The sequence below is a fragment of the Saccopteryx leptura genome, chromosome 3 (genome assembly GCF_036850995.1).
Source record: "Saccopteryx leptura isolate mSacLep1 chromosome 3, mSacLep1_pri_phased_curated, whole genome shotgun sequence".
NCBI lineage: Eukaryota > Metazoa > Chordata > Mammalia > Chiroptera > Emballonuridae > Saccopteryx > Saccopteryx leptura.
In genome coordinates, this window is record NC_089505.1 from 336,641,970 (window position 1) to 336,663,995 (window position 22,026).

At 36.6% G+C, this 22,026-nt stretch overlaps 1 protein-coding gene across 4 annotated transcripts in view; it reads left to right on the forward strand.

Annotated features, from left to right (window-relative positions):
- VPS13B (vacuolar protein sorting 13 homolog B) overlaps nucleotides 1-22,026 on the forward strand; it is an 887,459-nt gene that overhangs the window by 761,444 nt on the left and 103,989 nt on the right. For all 4 annotated transcript variants that reach the window (XM_066379210.1, XM_066379212.1, XM_066379209.1 and 1 more), the window contains exon 40: nucleotides 15,453-15,649. In XM_066379210.1, the coding sequence (XP_066235307.1) occupies nucleotides 15,453-15,649 (197 nt within the window). The remainder of the gene's footprint in view (nucleotides 1-15,452; nucleotides 15,650-22,026) is intronic.

The following is a 22,026-nucleotide window of genomic DNA, read 5'->3' on the forward strand; positions in this document are numbered from 1 at the left end:
CTAGAGAACATTTGATGAAAAGATACTATGAAATTATGTCCTGATGCTTTACAAAGATGAACTCTTCCAGTGATAGTTAAACTACATTAATTTGGACTATAAAGACAAGACCAAATTTGCCATAAGTGAATTGAGTAATTGGTATAAAAATAAATTTTAAAAAACCATTTTAAATTGTTTCTGACAGTGCCGAGTACTTAATATTTATGTATTACTTGCTTATAAGTTCTAGGAAGTCAGGAACCATGTCTGTCTGTCTTACTGACCATTGTATCCCTCATATGTCCTTACCATAGAAACAACATATATTTGGCAAATAAATTAAGTATAATTGATAGGCTAATTAATATCATTCTTTTATATACATTTATATATGTGTGTGATTATGTAGTACATATAAAATTTTATGTTCAATAAACTATAGATATTGTCAAAAATTATGAAGCGTTTGAGTTTTACTCCATTTACAAGTTAACAGCTTAGTCTGCCACCATCTTAGGGATGTTGATAGAAATATGGGAATGCTAGACCAGAGATGAAAGACAGTGTGTCTACTTCTGTGTCAGTCCCCAAGCCTGCGCTTCCTACCCATGACAAGAAGAGAGCCAGATGACACAATCAGTGAGTTACATTACAGGGGAGGGAGGAACCCTGAACTTGGGGAACCTGAATCTTCTTATAAAGGGCAATAGCATCTCTACCTGTTCTTTGTAGGGAGACACTATCTTGGTCTTCCATAGCCGTCTGCTATACATACATCCTTAAAAAGACAACCTGGGACAAAGACAGTGCCTTTACCTCTAGTGTGTGGAAATATGATAGACCTGTGGAGAATTATCTCCCAACAGATACCTACTTGAAAGGGCCTCTATCAGGGCAACACTCTTCAAAGGATCAGAAAACTACAGCCTGCCAGCCATGTCAGCCCACCACCTGTTTTGGGTTTGTTTTGTTTTGTTTTAGGGGGATTTTTTTTAGAGGTGGGAGACAGAAGCATCAACTTGTTTGTTGTGGCACTTTAGTTGCTCAAGCCGGCAACCCTGTGCTCAAGCCGGATAAGCCCACACTTAAGTCAGATGAGCCCGCACTCAAGCCAGTGACCCCCCACCACCTGTTTTTGTAAATAAAGTTTTGTTGGCACACAGACACACTCATGGAAGGCACTATCTGTGTCGTACAACAGGCAAAGTCAAGTAGTTGTAACCCCAAATGTTTGCCATCCAGCCCTTTACAAGAAAGGGCCGGATCTAGTCCAAAGATTTCACTTTATGATAAGCCTTTATAAAATATGCTAGGCTTGCTTTTTCTAAAATGTTTTCAGGTTTTAAAAAGTTATTCTGTAATTTCTATTGATTTCTTTCCAATTATTAAGGGTTACCGTATCTGTACTGTAGTTCTCTTTCTTATTATGAAGGGTTAAGAGCTGTTATCAATGATTACTGTGTTTAAACTTTTTAATTTTAAAAACAATCATAAAGCAAATTACCACAGGATAAGTATTTGGTTTATGAGCATTGCTTATTGGTCAGAATGCATATTTTTGAAACCCTGCCACAATCAGGCAACTAAAATACCGGAGTCAGTATAATGAGATGAATGAGCTCCCTGGGTTCCGCTCCAACTGTCTAGGCTCGATAACTTATTGTCAGTGCAGACGCTTAGCAAATTGCTGAACCCATCTGAGATTTATTGTCTTCATCTGTAAAATGGATATATTCTTACTAGCTTACAGAATTACTATTAAGATTAAATAAAATAATATAAATTCTGGCATATAGCATACACTTTGAAATATAAACTCTCTCATAAAATATAGACTTAGAAAAGAAAATTCTATATTTATATATTACTTTAGAGTTGGAAAGAGTTAAAGTACTCTTATCCCATCCTCCTAATTTTATATAGATAAGAAATTAGGCTCAGATTCGTTAAGTGATTTCAACTCAAGGTGACAATACAAGCTAGCAACTAAATTTAGTTTAGAAGTTATTTCTGATTCCCAATTACTGTTCTTTGCAATATTATTTTTCTTACAAATGAATAAAATACATGAGCAATTAGAGAAGAGACTGGAACACGATGTTGATTTTAGTATTTGTAGTCTCATTAAAAGAAACCGTATAGTAATACAGTTGCGTCTGCTGTAAGTTAGTTTTGACTCAGAAGTTCTTAATATTTTTTTTATTTCTCTTTAAGGAATAATATTGTCTTGAAAGATGTCATATCACACACCTGCATTTGCTGGAAACTTAGTAGCTTGATAAATTGATAAGATAACTGGGTCATGTGTTACATTTTTTGAAAACCAACCCAAACATAGATCCCAATAAAAGAATGTTACGTATTTCCTTTGAAAGGCTAAAAGTATTTCTCAGGACTCTTAAATTACCATATTCTGATACCAAGGGAAAATAAAATCTGGACTTAGAATCTTGTTTGTACTTAGAGGGTTTTCCGGACAGGAAGGCGGTCCTGATACAATGCAGTGAGCACAATACCAGCGGGGCGTCGCAGGTGAAAACGCTGCAGCTGTGCCACCTCGTTGCCGTGCCTTACAGCTGGACGCTGGACTGCTTCCTGTGCAGGAGTGGGGTTTGGTGAGCTGGCTTTCCCAAGAGTAGATCACATTAAAATGTAAAATCATGATTTCCTGCACCTGAATACTTGTGGTTTCTCAACTGGTTCCAATATTTTATGTGGTGTGTGTGTGTGTGTGTGTGTGTATAACTTCTATTAGTTGAAGATGTATAGAAGCTTTCTTTTCTTTCAAAGTCAACTAAAAATCAGATACATATAAAAAATACTATTATAAGCTAAAACATTTGAGATTGCAAACATTTGTATTTTATGTAATCGTTAAACGGTAGGTTTATACTTTGGAATAGAGACAAAAAATTGACAAATGCTATTATCAGAATACATTTTAGTTTTAATAAATTAACTATTGAAAAGTATCTCTACTCAATTGCATTTGTTTTGTGTGATGAATATATTTCTCCTGTTATAAGTATAGATAACTGACCATAAGAAATGTTTTTTTATGTTTTATTTCTTTTTTACTTATTTTTGATTGATTTTATTGGGGCAACACTGGTTAATATAATTATACAGGTTTCACGTGCCCAATTCTACAACACATCTCTGTATATTGTATTGTGTGTTCACCACCCTCCAAGTCAAATCCTCATTTATCACCATTTATTCCCCATACCCTCCTTCACCTCCCCCCACCCCAGCATTCACCACACTGTTATCCATGTCCATAAGTTTTTTCTCTTTTTGCACAATCCCTCCATTCCCATCACCCAGCACTCTCCCAACAGCTGTCAGCCTGCTCTGTATGTCTGTCTGTCTCTATTTTGCTAGTTAGTTCATTTTATTAGCTTTTACATATGAGTGAAATCACATGGTATTTGCCTTTCTCTGACTGACATATTTCACTTAACATAATGCTCTTCAGGTCTGTCCAGGCTGTCACAAAAGGTAGGATTTCCTTCTTTTTATGGCTGCGTAGTATTTCATTGTATAAATGTACCGCAGCTTCCCCCCCCCCCAGTTTTAAAGGGCAGTTAAGTCCATTCACAATTATAAAAAACAAAAAGCCTCTTCTGTATTATATAGAGGAAAATCTGTTTTTTACCTTATTAGGTTCTACTGGCATTTATTTATACTAATTTCTATGTATTCATTGTCTCTTTCAGTCACCCATGCTCAATTTCATGCTCAGACCTCACTTTCTATATCTTACTTATCCACGTATTTACTCTCTTTCATGAGTCAACTAGAAATGTTCTAGTGTGAATACCATCCCTCCACCACCCCCAGGGGTGAATGTCAGAAAGAATTTGAGGAAATTTATTTAAAACAGTAATTTTCAACCTTTTTTGAGCCGCGGCACATTTTTTACATTTACAAAATCCTGGGGCACACTGCCTACCAAAATGACACTCTAACACAGTACATATTGTACATATAGTTAATAATTTAGTTTCTAAAGGTATTTATACTCACACCTGACCATGTCTCACGGCACACTAGTGTGCCACGGCACACTGGTTGGAAAACACTGATTTAAAGGATACTGGAGGCAGAGCTTAAAAGGAAAAGCTGAGGAATGAGGCATCACAGCTGCTTTGAAAAGCTCCATCAGATTTCTGAGAAACTAGAAAAACATATACCTATATATGGCTGTACACTTGCCCAGACTGTGTGCATGCTCAAGACTGACCTGAGAAGGCCCTACGCTGTCAGCTCTGGCTGATCTTAAGGCTCTGCACAAGTAGGAAGGAAAGGCTAAAGCAGAGTTGAAGGCATGCCTCAGTAGGCACACAGATTCCCCTAGCAAAGACGGGAGGGAGTGCTTATTGGGCCCAGACCTTTAATGAAAACTCTGTTTAATCATTAACTGACTTCATTCAATGAGTAGAAACTTCAGTGACCATATGATAAAGAATGCATACTTTTACAGTTGATTCATAAATGACACTAAATACAAAGCAAACAACTACAACAGTTAGTAATGACAGGTAGCCCTAGGGAAAGCAAGGAATCAGATTTCCAGTTATAATTATTTATTAAAAATATAAAAGTAGTAACATAATTAATTATATTCATTAATATAAAATTTTATATCATTTAAACCAGTGGTCCCCAACCTTTTTTGGGCCATGGACTGGTTTAATATCAGAAAATATTTTCACAGACCGGCCTTTAGGGTGGGACGGATAAATGTATCACGTGACCGAGACAAGCGTCAAGAGTGAGTCTTAGACAGATGTAACAGAGGGAATCTGGTCATTTTAAAAAATAAAACATCATTCAGATTTAAGTATAAATAAAACAGAAATAATGTAAGTTATTTATTCTTTCTCTGCAGACCGGTACCAAATGCCCCACGGACTGGTACTGGTCTGCGGCCCGGGGGTTGGGGACCACTGATTTAAACTATATAGTTTTCAACCAAGAAAGAATGTGACATGCAAATAAATATGAAAGTATATAGCCTATATAAAGGAAAAGAGCAATCAGTAGAAACTGTTCCTGAGAAACCAAGATGCTGACCTTTTTTAGACAAAGACTTGAACCACCTATTTTAAATATGTTCAAAGACTGTAAAGAAAACCATGTCTAAAGAACTAAAGGATAGGCCCTAATTGGGTAGCTCAGTTGGTTAGAATGTCAGCCTGATAGGCAAGGTTGCTGATTTGATCCCCGGTCAGGGCACATACAAGAATCAACCAATGAATGCATAAATAAGTAGAACATCAAATTGATGTTTCTCTCTCTCTCTGTCTCCCTTACTCTTCTTCTAAAAATCCATAAATAAGTAAAATTTTAAAAAATAACTAAAGGAAAATATGGCAATGATGTCTAACCAAATAGAGAATATCAATAAAAAAATAGAAATTATAAAGAAAAAAGAATCAAATAGAAATCCTAGCATTGAAAAGTATAACTTGCCTGACCTGTGGTGGTGCAGTGGATAAAGCATCAACCTGAAAAGCTAAGCTCACCAGTTTGAAACCCTGGGCTTGCCTGGTCAAGGCACACATGGGAGTTGATGCTTCCAGCTCCTCCCCCTTTCTCTCTCTCTCTCTCTCTCTCTCTCTCTCTCTCTCTAAAAAATATGAATAAATTACATCTAAAAAAAGTGTAACTATAATGCAAAATTCAGTAGAGGAGCTTAACAGATTTGAGCAGGCAGCAGAAAGAACTGGTGAACTTAACAATACATTAATTGAGAACATTGAGTCTGAAGAACAGAAAGAAAAAAGAATAAAGACAAATTAACAGAGCCTCAGAGATCTGTGAAATAACATCAAGGGTATCAATACATAAATGGTGGGATTCCTAGAGGGAAAGTAGAGAGAGAAGAGGGGAAAAAGAATATTTGAAGAAATAATGGCTGAACACTTTCAGAATTTAATGAAAAACATTAGTCTATACATTGAAGAAGTTCAGTGAACTCTAAATAAAATAAACTCAAAGATTTCCACACCAAACACAAGAAAACTGTCAAAAGACAACCTTGAATGCAACTAGAGAAGTGGCTCATCATGTGTAAGGGATACTTAGTAAGATTAACAGCTGATTTCTCATCAGCAACCATTGAGGGCCGAGGCAGAAGGACAGACTATTCAAAGTGCTGAAAGAAAAAAGGCTGCTGAAGAGAAAAAAATGCCAAATTAAGTAACTATAAATGCCTGGGATAGATGGTAAACATCAAAATGTATTCCACATTTAGATTTCTTCCTAAGGATCCACTTTAAAGAAACTGGAACAGAAAATTGTAAATGACACATTATGGGGTCTAATTTTCTTCTTTAATCCAAAGGTCACTACTTTAAAGAGCATAGGATTTATAGCCAAAAGGTTGCTACTAAGTGAATGTGTAGTCTTGAACATGCTATCTAACTTCTCTAAGCCACAGTTAACACGTCTGTATAACTAGAATCCTTTTTTCCTCACTATGACAATGTATAAGAAAAATCTTAGTAAATTGTAAATGTCTGTTCACAAGGTAGTTTCATCTACCACAGCTGCTATCAGTATTATTATTACTGCTACTATCAAAAATACAGGTGATGGTGGAAACGCAGCTGGTCTTCCCCCTCCTGTGATTACTTGTTGACTTGGTGACCTGAGAAATCTGGAAATGTGGTACAAGAAGTGATAAAGATGGTATCCTCTGCTGTGTCCAGGCTTTAATAATTTAATTCTGAATGGAAGCTCCAGCTTTGTACGTACTGACCAACCCTGCATGGTCAGCTACCTCAGTTCTGTCCTGATGTAAAGGAAGGGACAATTGAGGCAGACTGCTAGAATTTATCACTTACTAGATCTCTTCTCTCTCTACCTACCTGATTTTTATTATGCACATCAATACAGGGAAGACACTTTCCTCGTATCCTTTGCCTAGGTTGCTTAGTGGGCCTAAGTGGGCAAAGGGCGAGTGGCCCAGCTTCAGCACTCCCCGCACAATGAAATCAGAGCTATTTGTCTACAAGGTCAGATAGGCAGTTGCAACCCTGCTAATAGTCTTGGCACTACTATTAATTAAGTAATAAAAACAAATTAAGTGCCAAAATATTCTTTGTACCAAAAATATTTTTAAATCACCAACACACATGCAAATCTTCCCAAATTAGCCATCAAATGGAAACAAATTGTGGAATAACATTTTAAATGCAAAAATACATGTGCTCTTACCAACTGGCAGATATACAACCTAAAATATATTCATATGCAAAGACCACATATGCTTAGAGTACAGTTTATTATGTATGGCTGGCTAATTTTTAGGTCCTGTCAAATAATGCATAGGAAAACAAAATGTAGTAGAAATATATATAATCTTGACAGTCATTTGAAATGTACCATGTGTTACATGTGGAATGTTTTCCAGTGAAACCAATTTACTTGTTCCCACTTCCCATGACTCAGTACTAGATATTCAGGCTTTCTAAACTATTTTTTGGCAACCAAACTTTCTTGGAATAGTCATCTTTCCTTCAAGTTATTTCGTTCAGGCATTAATAATAAATCCTCAGTTATAGATATGTAACTAAAGATCATTCACATCATCTCTTTCAAACCTAAAAGCACATAATAAAGTCATTTTAAACAGATTACACAAAATAGAGTCCAGAATTATTCCTTGAGAATAATTAATTGCTACCATATGATGCACAATATGACTGCATTGATTTTTAGTTTAATTATGTTACTACTAACCTAGAGATTAGCTCGGCAAAGTCAGGTTCTAACTGGGAAAGGATGATTAGTGACCTAATGGAAAATTTGTTAAAAAGTGGATGTGTGATTGCAAAGTAATTTGAAAGGAGGGCTCAGTATATAAAACAAAAACTTTTTAGAAGACTGTTAAGGAAGCTAAGATTGTTATCTTTACAGCTCCTATCTGCATTGATTAATTTGAAAATTGTTTAGCATTTACCATGAATCAGACTGTGCTGTGAGTTTACTGGAGAAATAGCTGGAGTTCTTTAAGAATATTTATCAGAGGACATGAGGAATGCGAGCCAGGCCCCAGGAAAGGGCAATAGGCTACTTTTACAATCACGTCAATGCCCCTGCCCCTCCTAAATCGGGACTCCGTTCCAACACACGCCGGGCCTCCCTCCTCACCACCCAGACTAAGATTTATCCTTTCTTGTCTAGATACTGATTTGTATCCCTCTGTCCTTCTCTTACCAGCCTCCTTCCTCTTCTACCTCCCAAACTTCTGCCGAGTTCTCCAGAACACCTGCTCCAGGATTAGTGGACTCCCCTAAACTCTTCTTCAAGAATTTCCCATATTCCTGTAGCATCAGTGAAATCTTGCTGTCCTCCTGGGTCTCTCCGCACCATTGTAGCTCTCTAAGTGCAGGCTGTTTATTCTTTTGGATTCCCAATCAGATGAAATGTCCTCCTTGCTCACCAATGTCATTTGCCTTTATTATTCTACCCTCCTGTAAAATTCTTCTGCTTCTGATAGACTCACTACATCTAATCATGTCATCCTCACCCCCTTTTTCCTTTTTTGCACCTGCTAACTTTTTGATCACTTTCTGCCATTCTCAGAAGTCTTTGCCCCATGGCTTTCCAGGCTTTTTCTTCACTGCATCGACATTCACTGTTCACATAAATGACCCGGCCAAATTCCAGCTTGATCTTGCTCTAGTGCTTTTCTCCTTCGCTCCATCTAACTACCCACTCGTACATACAAGCCCTGGGCCTAAACACCATCCAAAAGTGCTCTGCCTCCTCAGTTGTTCATTCAGGCATCCTAATCTCCCTCAGTCTCTCAATCTCTCCAGCCTGGTTAGTGAACAAGGACCACTATAGTCATTTATTAAACTATATATAAGCCTATAGTTCTCTACTCTCTTCCTGTCCATCATCTTACTCTGTTTTCATATCCTCTTTAACCAGTGTTTGTTTGTTTGTTTATTTATTTCATCTTTCTTAAGTGAGGGGCAGGGAGGCAGAGAGACAGACTCCCACATATGCCCCAACCGGGATCCACCTGGCAAGCGGGGCAATGCTCTGCCCATCTGGGACCACTGCTTTGTTGCTTGGCAGCCGAGCTATTTTAGCGCTTAAAGCGAGGTCATGGAGCCACCTTCAGCACCAGGGCCAACTTGCTCCAACCCAGTCATGGCTGCAGGACAGGAAGAGAGAGATAGAGAAAGGAGAGGGGGGAAGGTGGAAAAGCAGATGGTCTCTTCTGTGTGCCCTGGCCGGGAATCAAACCTGGGACATCCACACACCAAACTGATGCTCTACCACTGAGCCAACTGGACAAGGCCGTTTATATTCTATATTCAACATTTAAAGCATCTTCTTGTAAATAAATACCCTAAACTTTGCTGTTCTCTGTCCTTCCATTATACTTTTCTGACAAAAGGTTAAGGCTGACTGAACCTATAGCTATGTGTCAACACACGTAACCCCCCTCCCACTCCCCAGAATAACCGGCTCCATACTCAAGATTTCCACTCGGCTCATTGGTACCCCTAATTCAGCTTGTTTAAAAATAAATACAGAATCTCCCCTCCTCTACCCAACATACATCATAGCCTTACTCCTCAGTGAAACAACCAATCTTACCCATCCTCGTCCGAGTAAACGACATCAACATCCACACAGTGCTTTGAGCCAGAAACATGGTAGTCATTCTTGACACCTCCCTTTTCTCATATCTAATCAGTCAACAAATTTTTACGTTCCAAGAGTCACCCACATACCTCTCCACTGCCACCAACTATATGCTAAGCTATCTACATTTCTAGCTTAGACCATGCATGAGCTTCCTAATTGCTCTTGTCATGTCTGTGCTTATCCTTTTTTATCCTAACAGCACTCTCTCTATACAGTATCAAAGGTTTTTAAAAATAAATTTGATTACATTAACTTCTTTACTGCAAACCTTTTAAAGATATTCCTTTCACTTTATTAAGATAAGGTCCAAAGTCCTCAATGTGGCCTAAAAACAGTGTGGTTTTTATTACCTACGTTTTACAAATGAGGGAACTGAGGCTCAGAGTCATTGAATAAGTTGTTCAAGGTTTTATAACAGTGATTCAACTGGCAGGGCCAGGATTCTGTACCAACTCTCTCTATATATATATGTATTGTTTTTGTTTTGTTTTGTTTTTTCCTGAGTAATATCAGCTGATACCTTTATTGCTTTGAGGAGTTACTCAGGAGCTCTTGGTGGCGTTGGCCCACAACAAGGGTTTTTTATGTTGGAGAAATAAGAAAATACAGTGGTACCTTGAGATACAAATTTAATTCATTCTGTAACCAAGCTCGTAAGTCAGTCAACTCGTATATCAAACTGCCGATAGTGGACCCGTGCGCCAATGCGCCAACTAGCGGCAGCTTCCCAAATCACAACTCGTATCTCGGAATTTCACTTGGATCTCGAACAAAAATACATACAGGCCGAGTCGCAGCTCGTATCTTTAAAAAAAAAAAAAAAAATTGTATGTTGGTCTGTTCATATCTCAATGTACCACTGTACAAAGGTTATATCTATAAAATTTATATATTTATAGCTCAATATATATTTGAACAGATAATTAACTAGAGTTACCTCCAAAGTACTAATTATACTTAGTGTATTAGCTCTTCTTTTGAAGTTTTATAGCTAAATATATACTTATATTGGGAAAAGAGTATGCATTTATAGGCATACAATTAACATTTTTTAAACAGAAGTTTCACTTGGAATAAATTCTTAATAACCCTTTATTAACCAAGGAAAATAGAGTGTATAAAGGAAAATCCTGAAAAGCACGTAACTGGCATATTTTGGGTTATATTTCTTTAGTAGTGTTCTATTGTTTTCTGAATTTTCAGAGTAGCTTGGAATGTTCCCATTGAAGTATATAACCACAGAGCCAGCCCCACACAAAGTTGTGAACTAAATAAAGTTTTTTATTTGGTTTTCTTCCAAATCTCTCTATTATTTCTCTCAATTCTTTTTTTCTAAGCCTCAGTGTTGGTACAGTCCACTTTAATTGCCATTAAACTGCCATTGGCTTCCCACAATAGTTCCCAGCTTGGATTGCCTTATGTTATGGACCCATTCCAACCCACGCCTTGTACATCAAAACTTACTAGGGCTTTTTCCTTAAGGCCCCACTCTGCTTCCCGATGTGACAGCTAATTTTCATAAGCTATTATATATTAATTTTAATGGAGAACGTCTGGAGACAATACCAGAAACAAGTATTTTTTTCACCCATTTCTGTATAAACTCTCTACCAAGAAGATTTTGACTTTTACATTCTAGTATTTATATTTTTTTAAATAGGTGTATTAAATATGCTTTTTCTAAACTCATCTGCCTTCTTCTACTAAAATTTTATATTCTTATACATATGTGTACACTACATCCCACATCTTTTTTTTTAATTAACTTAACAGGGTGACAATGATCAATAAGAGTACATAGGTTTTAGGTAAATATTTTTATAGCATTTAAGCTGTTGATTATGTTGTACATTCATCACGCAAGGTCAAATCATTTTCCATCACCTTACATCCGTCTCTTTTTATACCCTTACTCCCACCTGCTCCCTTTACCAGCTCCCCTAAATCCCCCTCCCCCTGGTAACAACTTCACTTTTATCTGTGTCTGTGACCTCAGTTTTATATACCACCTATGTGTAATATCATATACTTCTTAGCTTTTTTTGATTTACTTATTTCACTCAGTATAATGTTCTCCAGGTCCATCCACGTTGTAAATGTCACCATGTCATAATTTCTTATGGCTGAGTAGTATTCCATTCTATATATGTACCACATCTTCTTTATCCAATCCTCTATCGAGGAACACTGTTTTTTTCTGTGTCTTGGCCACTGAATAATGCTGCAGTGAACATGGGGTTGCATGTGTCCTTATGTACCAGAGTTTTCAAGTTTTTGGAGTAGATACCCAGTAGAGGGATTGCTGGGTCATATGGTAGTTCTATTCTTAATTTTTTGAGGAACCACCGTACTTTCTTCCATAATGGTTGTACTAATTTGCATTCCCACCAACAGTAGATGAGGGTTCCTTTTTCTCCACAGCCTCTCATCACTTGTTATTACCTGTCTTGTTGATAATAACCAATCTAACAGGTGTGAGGTGGTATCTCATTGTAGTTTTGATTTCCAATTCCCTAATCTAGTGAAGATGAGCATTATTTCATATATCTGTTGGCCATTTGTATGTCCTCTTGGAAGAAGTGTCTCTTCAGGTCCTCTCCCCATTTCTTAATTGGATTGTTTACTTGTTTCTTGCTGAACTTTGTGAGTTCTTTATATATTTTAGATATTAACCCCTTATTGGAACTGTAGTTTGCAAATATCTCCCATTTAGTTGGCTGCCTGTTTGTTTTGTTGTCAGTTTCTTTTGCTGTGCAGAAGCTTTTTACTTTGATATAGTCCCATTCATTTATTTTTGCCTTTATTTCCCTTTGCCTTTGGGATCAAATTCATAAATTGTTCTCTACAACCAAAGTCTATGAGTTCAGTACCTATGTTTTCTTCTGTGTAATTTACAGTTTTCATGTCTTATATTTAGGTCATTGATCCATTTTGAATTAATGTTTGTGCAGGGGGACAAACTGTAGTCAAGTTTCATTTTCTTACAATGGCTTTCCAATTTTTCCAGCACCATTTATTGAAGAGGATTTCTTTACTCCATTGTGTATTTTTGGCTCCTTTGTTAGAGATTATTTGTTCATATATATGTGGTTTTATTTCTGAGCTTTTGATTCTGTTCCATTGGTCTGTTTTTCTGCCAATACCATGCTGTTCTGATTATCGTGGCTCTATAGTATAATTTGAAGTCAGCTTGTGTGATACCTCTGGCTTCATTCTTTTTCTTCATGATTGCTTTGGTTATTCAGGGTTTTTTATGGTTCCATACAAACCTGGTCATTTTTTATTCTATTTCTTTAAAAAAATGACATTTGGATTTTGATGGGGATTGTATTAAATTTATATATTGTTTGGGGTAATATGGCCATTTTAACTATGCTGATTCTTCTAATCCATGAACATGGATTATTTTTCCATTTCATTGTGTATTTTTCAATTTCCTTTAATAATGCTTTGTAATTTTCAATATATAGGTCCTTCACATCCTTTGTTAAGTTTATTCCTAAGTATTTTATTTTTTTGTTGTTGTTGCAATTATGAAAGGAATTGTTTTTTTGTTTTGTTTTTTATTCATTTTCTGAAATTTTATCATTGGCGTATAGGAAAGCATTAGACTTTTGTATATTGATTTTGTATCCTGTGACTTTACTGTTCTGGTTTATTGTTTCTCATAGCTTTTTGGTGGTGTCTTTGGGATTTTCTATATACAGGATCATGTCATCTACAAAAAGTGATACCTTTACTTCTTCTTTCCCAATATGGATGCCTTTTATTTCTTTCTCTTGTCTGATTGCTCTGGCTACAAATTCTAGAACTATGTTGTATAAGAGTGGAGAGAGTGGGCAGCCTTGTTTTGTTCCTAATTTTAGAGGAAAAGCCTTCATTTTTTCACCATTTAATATGATATTAGCTGATGGTTTGTCATATATGACCTTTATTATATTGAGGTACTTTCCTTCTATTCTGATTTGATTATTTTAAACATAAAGGGATGTTATATCTTATCAAATGCCTTTTCTGCATTTATTGATAGGATCATATGATTTTTGTTATTTGTTTTGTTGATGTGGCGTATTATGTTTGCATATGTTGAACCATTCATGTGCTAATGGAATTAATTTTACTTGATCGTGATATATTTTTTTGATGTGTTGTATTCGATTTGCTAGTATTTTGTTTAGGATTTTTGCTTCTGTATTCATTAGAGATATTGGCCTGTAGTTGTTTTTTGTGTGTGTTGTTCTTGCCAAGTGTTGGTATCAGGCTTATGTTGTCCTAATAAAATGCGTTAGGGAGTATTGCTTCTATTTTTTGGAAGACTTTAAGAAGGATAGGTACCAAATCTTCTTTGAATGTTTGGTAGAATTCACTAGTCTAGCCATCTGGTTCTGGACTTTTGTTTTGCAGGAGGTTTTTGATAGTTGTTACTATTTCCTCCCTGCTTATAGGTCTGTGTAGTTTTAGGAATTAATCCATTTACTCTAGGTTGTTGAATTTGATGGCATATAATCTTTCATAGTATTCCACTGTGATCCTTTGTATATCTGTGATGTCTGTGGTTTTCCTCTTTCATTTTGGATTTTGTTTATATGAGTCCTTCCTCTTTTTTCCTTAGTAAATTTAGTCAGAGGTTTGTCGATTTTATTGATCTTTTCAAAGAACCAGCTGTTTTTATATTCATTTTTTTATACTTCTTCTATTCTCTATTTCTATTAGTTCTGGTCTAATTTTACTATTTCCTGTCTTCCGCTGACTATCGGTTATCTTTGTTCTTATTTTTCTAGTTTCTTAAGATGAGATGTTAGGTTATTTACTTGGGATCTCTCTTGTTTCTTAATATAAGCCTTCTCTCTTAATACTGCTTTTGTTGCATCCCAGAAATTTTGATACGTCATGTTGTCATTTTCATTTGTCTGTATTTGTCTTTTGATCTCTGCTTTTACTTCTTCTTTGACTCAGTCATTTTTTACATGTTTGTTGTTTAATTTCCACATTTTTGTTGGTTTCTTTACTTCTTTTTTGCAGTTGAATTCTAAGCCTTATTGTCAGAAAATATGCTTGATATAATTTCATCTTCCTGAATTTGTTGATGTTAGTTTTGTGGACCAACATGTGGTCTAGTATTGAGAATATTCCAGGCACACTGGAGAAGAATGTATAATCTGATGTTCTGGCATGAGATGTCTGGTCAATGTCTATTATGTCCATTTGGTGCAATGTGTCATTAAGGCCGATATTTCTTTATTGATTTTCTTTTGGATGATCTGTCTAAAGCTGTCAGTGGTGTGTTGAGGTATCCAAGTGTGATTGTGTTTTTGTCTGCTTCTATTTTTAGATCAGTTAGTAGTTGTCTTATATATTTTGATGCTCCCTGGTTTGGTGCATATATATTAAGAAGTGTTATGTCTTCTTGATACAATGTCCCCTTTATCATTATGAAATGCCCATCTTGTTTTTTAATCTGTGTGGATGTTACTATTGCAACTTGATCTTTTAATTACTAAAGCTTTATAATACACTTAACACCTGGTAGAATTTGTTCCCCATTGTTTCTCTTTTATTTAAAAACTTTCTTGACTGTTTTCACATATTATTTTTGAATGAGTCTTTAAAAGAGACAAACAATGTGAATATAGGTTTTCACTCTAAAGAAATTATAAAGTATCATCTTCCACAGTCTATCCTTTTTTAAAAGTCTTGTTAATGTAACTTATGAAGGTTTAATTTGCATTTTAACAAATATAGAGGCATAATGGCTATTTGCATCCTCTAAAATCTTTTTTATTTTAACATAGATTCCTTGTAGTTTGGAATACTGGGATGAACTCCAGAAGGTTTTTGTTGCATTTCAAGAATTTAGTCTGTCTGAAAGCAAAGTGTGTGAACTGGAGTTGCCAGATATCAATCTTGTGAATGACCAGAAGAAATTGGTATCCTCGGATCTTTGGAGAATTGTCTTGAACAGCAATCAAAATGGAGCTGACGACCAAAGGTAACTCAGTGAAAATGGAATATAGCTAGTGCTTGAATTACGACCACGATTGGTTCCGACAGACCAGTCATAACACAATTTGGTCATAAGTTGAGTAGGCTATATGTATAGTACTGTGAAATGATGTTATAAAAATCTTTAAGTCATATTTTATCATAATTTTCTTTTATTATTGTTATATATCATAATTTTCTTTGTTCATTTCATACCATTTGTATCATCTCTACACCATTTTGTTTCTTATTTTTACATTCATCAGGTTTAAGTAAAACACTGCATTACCAGTACAACTGGTTTAATATTTGCAAAGACAATTTCCTCTTGGTAGACATCTTCGGAGGGGTTTGATGAAAAATATCCAAGACACAAAACACAAATTGCTGTACCGAGTCTGGGATAACAGTTGAAATGATGCACGCGGAGATGGTAGTGCTGCCGGAAGCTGGTCCGCACGTCGTATGCCCAGCTGGGCAACGCTTGCACTGCCAGATGCGGAGCAGTCGTGGCTAGCGATTGTGGTGGTAAAGTCGAATGGTCGTAAGTTGCATAGGTCGTAAGTCGATCAATATTTGTAGTGACATTGTACTAGGATGCAATCATTGTCATCTTCTCTGGTGACCCCTCACTTAGCTGTATCTCAGCTGTCTAGTCACTGTGTCTGTCTCAACTACTGATGAGAACCAGGAAGTAAAATAGCAGCTTAGGTTTCAAAATCTGTGTACTAAAAGATCCTGTGTTTTACTCATAATGAGCCTCCACTAAGAACTTCTTCCTTAAATATAAAAAGAAAAAATGAAAAAAACAAAATTTGAAAAATCTAGTCATTCTGAAAAAATCTGGTTCAAAAAAAACCAGAGAGCCATACACACCTCAATAGACTCTTAATGATACAGTAATCAATATGTGCAATGATAACCCTAGGCCTCTGAAAAAATAACTAAATATATTGAATTGTCTCCTTCTAAATAGATAACTCTCAGAAGTAGTTCCTTCTTCAGTGGTTTAAAAATAACTTTAAAACAAACTTCCAAACATTAGAAAAACTTGGCTAACCAAAATAGGTTACCTGAAGGATTTCAAATAGCTCTAGAATCTATTTGGTCATAATGAATCTCTAGAGCTATGGACGTCAGGTATTCTGAATCATGTCCCCAGAACTTCATGTTCCACAGCTCCTACAGGACATCTCATTAGTGGCAAAAAAGGAAAGGGGGTGCAGATTGTCCCCATTTCCAGTGTTTGCCTGCTTAACACATCCACTAAGTGAGAGTAGAGAAAGAAATGGCTTCAGCAGCCTGTTTTTCAGCATTTTCTATTCATGCTCCCATGAAGGAAAAAGAAGTGACTGCATCACACTCAGTGGAACAGTTTTCTTGGATCACGTGATGTATGTGAACATGTGTCTCTGCCCATCCCACTGCCTGCGTTTTCCATGTCTGATCGTCTAATTCCCCTGATGAGTGGGCTTTAGCATTATCTTTTTCCTCTTATATAATCCCTTCCTTTTGTTCACCAAACAACATCTGACACTAATAAAGAAAAAGAATCAACCATTCCAACACCCTGCTTTTTTCTGTTACCTTTATTTTTGCCCATGTGTACCTTTACAAGGTTATAATCATAGCATACTGTTCGGTATTCTGATTCCTACTTTATATTATACATAGTTGTGAATGCTTTTTCTCTTTTTTATTAATAATTATGTTCATTGAAGAACATTTGGGAAACAAAAGAAATACACCACACAAGATTATATCACGGTGAAATAACCTGTTAACATTTTAGTCTATAGCCTCACAGTCTTTATAATTGATTAGTTTGCAAGCTTAAATAATAATATGTTTTATTTTTCATATATTCTATTATTAGGTCATTTGGGCTCTTCAAAAATAATTACCTTATAATTACTGAAAATATATTAGAGGAGTGGGAGGTTGATTTTACCTATATGTAGTGCAGCAATAAAGAAAAATGCCCATCCTGTGAGAATGAGCACTTGGATAGAAAGATTCCCTACTCTAGTGTAGCTTACCTAGTTAGAAACCAGGAAACCACAGAGCATAGAACGATCGATAATGAAATTTAGTGTCGAGTTAGAAATCATTTCTTGATTCTAACTATGAAAGAATGCATTTTCATCATTCAAAGAACATCTTAGACAAGGTTAATTCCTCTGAATCTGAAATATTCATAAAAATTACTTTTATGGTAAGCTTAGCATTAGCACTACAAAAATGTTGAACCTTTAGGGGATAGAAAATGATGCAGAAAATCAAATTCAGGCAATACCAAGCTTTTGTCCTTATGAGCGCATATCTTTGTCTTCACCTGGGATTCTTCAGCTTACTTAATATTTCACAATTGATTTTGATTTAAATTGTTTGAGAGTAACTCTTTTTCAGGTACAAATTGTTATTAATAAAATTAAATTTGCCTGACCAGGCGGTGGCACAGTGGATAGAGCGTCGGACTGGGATGCAGAAGACCCAGGCTCAAGACCCCAAGGTCGCCAGCTTGAGCGCAGGCTCATCTGGTTTGAGCAAAAGCTCACCAGCTTGGACCCAAGGTCGCTGGCTCGAGCAAGGGGTTACTTGGTCTGCTGAAGGCCCACAGTCAAGGCACATGTGAGAAAGCAGTCAATGAACAACTAAGGTGTCGCAACAAAAAACTGATGATTGATGCTTCTCATTTCTCTCCGTTCCTGTCTGTCTGTCCCCATCTATCCCTCTCTCTGACTCTCTCTCTGTCTCTGAAAAAAACAACAAAAAAACAACAACAAAGAAACCAAAAAATAAATTAATTAAATTTAAAGAGTTGGTTTGAAAGTCAACATTATTAATAAGACATTATTAAGACCTTTTCAGAATGGACAATAAATACATTTCATTCATTTTCTAGAAAGAGAACATCAATGCTTTGATAAATGTCAGTATTTTATTCTGAAAGTAACTGCTACAGTTAGCTCCAGTATGTTTTGTCACAAGAAATCTATAATAGAATTGGACAAAAATTGACACTTTTATGATTAGAGGTGGTCTTATAAGTAATATTTTCAATGGTTGAAAAGTATGCATCATAGTGTATATTATTAGAGGCAAGTTCATTTAAAAAATGACTTCTGCCTGACCGGCGGTGGCGCAGTGGATAGAGCATCAGACTGGGATGCGGAAGACCCAGGTTCGAGACCCCAAGGTCACCAGCTTGAGCAAGGGCTCATTTGGTTTGAGCAAAAGCTCACCAGCTTGAGCCCAAGGTCGCTGGCTCAAGCAAGGGGTTACTCAGTCTACTGAAGGCCCGCGGTCAAGGCACATATGAGAAGGCAATCAATGAACAATTAAGGTGTTGCAATGCGCAATGAAAAACTAATGATTGATGCTTCTCATCTCTCCATTTCTGTCTGTCTGTCCCTGTCTATCCCTCTCTTTGACTCTCTCTCTGTCTCTGTAAAAAAAATACAAAAAAAAATTCTGTAAAGCTTAAAAAAAAGCCTTTTGCTCACAATTGTCATAAAGTTGCAGTAATGTAGGGCAGCTCAGGAATAAGGGCATCACTGTGTGCATGTCAATAGAAGCACTGCTTAACAGAGAATTCAAGTTAGAGACCTGGCTTTACGTCCTGGCTGTCTCACTGCCTAGCTATTTGGCCTTGAGAAGCTGGTTTCTGAGCTGAGGACTTAAGGAATAAATAGAAGCTAACTGTTTCCGAGAGGTGGCAGGTAGCCTTCAACAAAGGACTGGAGCAAAAGATTCAGTCTCTTAAACCCTGGTTTGTTGATCCCATACAGGTGTAATATCTTGATTTCAGTCACTGTATTTGTAATAATTACATTGCACTGTCTTTAACTAATGGTTTGCTTAATCATATGAAAACAAATGATGGGTAATGATGATGAGGTTTTTGAAGTTAGCATGTGCGTAACTTTAAGCTTGGTTCCATAATAGTGTTGACCTTTAGGAGAAGTCTTCTGTTCGCTTGTACACTGGACTGGAAGCAAGGGATACAATGTGTCAGCCCTGGTATCTATTTCAGCTATTTATTTTTAATCTCATGGAATATGTGTTTGCCCTCACCCATTACTGAAGCCTAAATTAACCCCCTGTATCAAGTAGGCCCTGACAGGAAATAGAAGGCACACTCAAACTGGGTGATTGAGGAGAGTTTAATGGAAAGACTACTTATAAAAGTGTGGGCAGGTTTAAGGCGTGGAGCAGTGAGCCCCAGGTGACCCTCCCACTCTTAGGCCTGAAGGAGACAAGTGATAGAGCTGTTACCAAAACTAACTTCAAGCAGGTGACTGTAGCTGTTTGGGGTAGTGGGGATGGTACTGTATGGAGATATGGCCAAGAAGGAGTCAGGAATACAACCTTCACCCTACTCTCCTCCTGTTTTCTACTCTCCTGTGGGCCTCCCACTGGCTGAACCAAAGGACAAGCCAGAGGACAAAAAAGCTTGCTGATATAGTCCAGGAGCAATGAAGAGGATGGGGAAGGGTAGAAAATGGAACTAGAGCGCAAACAGAACATAGCCAGTGAGCACGCTGTTTGGAATTTACAGTTTCTTACCAGTGACTCACTCTAGCAGGGACACAGGGGAAACGGAGTGGGGGGCCCAGCTCTCAGGCTTTGAGCCACCCTGTTGAGTTCCCTGGGTGTGATGTCAGTCAGATGTCTGCTGATGGACCAGAACAACTTTCAGCTTTGTTCCTCACTCTTATCCTCATCTCAGATGCCTTACCCCAGAAGTATGTGATCTGCAGGGCACCCAAATTACAGGCAATTATCATGTAGCACAATATTAACTGTGCAGATATATATGTTCATTCATCCTTTTACAAGTTATGTGATGATAAATAATGCTAAATGCTGTTCACCTGTGCCATGTCTGTGGTAGTGTGTTGTCCTTATTGCATGGTTATTTTCCCAACAACATTAAAACATAAGAGCAGATTGTTTATAAGGACTTTTTTTTTAACACTCTCTAAAATGCTGGTTCATGGAAGAAGTCATTCTGGAAAGAAAAGTGGTTTAAGGTGTGTGCCTGTTTCTTCACACAATGAAAATAGAAACTCTTATTCATTTTTTGGAGTACTTTCATCTTTGGATGTGCCAAAGAAAAAGATTTTCTTCAATCCCTAAAGATCACATAAAAGAAGTCACTCTTCTTTTTTAAATTTTATTTAGAAAATAAACATTTCTACAGCATTTGAACTCTTGATTATGTTGTGTACCCATCACCCAAAGTCAAATCACATTCCATCACCATATATTTGTCCCTCTTGATCCCCTCCCCTACAACCCCCTTTTCTAATACTAGGTAATCTTTGGGACAATGGTCCACAGCTTTTTTGTGAGGAGGAGGTGCTTCTCATTTCCCAGAGCCTTGTTCTTGCCTAGATAGACAGTGGAGAAACCAAAGAAAGATCACTATGATGGGCAAGTTCCTGGATCATTTCTTTTCTCTCCACAAGTTAAACTTTCTCCTACCAGAAGGTGACTGTGGCCTTCAGATATGGTTCCCCTCCATTGGGCTACTAGGATCTGCACTTTTATTTTTTAATTTTTCACTCTGGGATATAATTTTAATTAAGAATGTAAAGTTCTTCTTAAAGTATAGTTGACACATAATATATGTTACTTTCAAGTGTATGATATAGTGAGATTTCACATTTATACACCTTACAAAGTCATCACCACAAAAAGTCTATGATTCCTCTGTCACTGGACAAAATTATTACATTAGTGACTGTATTCCTTATGCTGTACTTTACATCCCCATGACTTATTTATGTTATATCTATACATTTGTACCTCCTGACCCTCTTCACCTTCTTGGCCATACCCCCATTGCCCAACTCTCTGGCAACTATCAGTTTTTCTGTATTTATGAGTCTGTTCATTTTGTTTGTTCATTTGTTTAGTTTTTTAGAACTCTCACCTGGATTTTTAACACTATTTCAGCTAACATTGTACCTACTGTTAACAATTTACATCAGCATAAGTGAAAGAATTCATATGTGTAAAATATGTACAAATAATATTTTATTCTTTCCAAATAAATGTTTTCATTTTACCTTGAAAATAAAATATTTTATTTGTAACTCTACAGATAAATTCCTAGAAAGCTATTTGGATTAGTGTGCTCTTTTATAGTAAGTTTTAAGAATGTATTTAACTGCATTTTTTCATGTAACATTTAGTCAGTAACATAGGCAATGGAGATTTACTAACATTGCAGTAAATATCCCCACATAACGATAACCTCTTTGAAGTTAAACACTCAGTCAACATATTGGAATGCTCCTAGCTTTCTTTTTTCCCTTTTTTTTTTTAATGTGGGGGAGAGTATATTGCAGTATTGGGGGAGGGTAAAGGCATTTC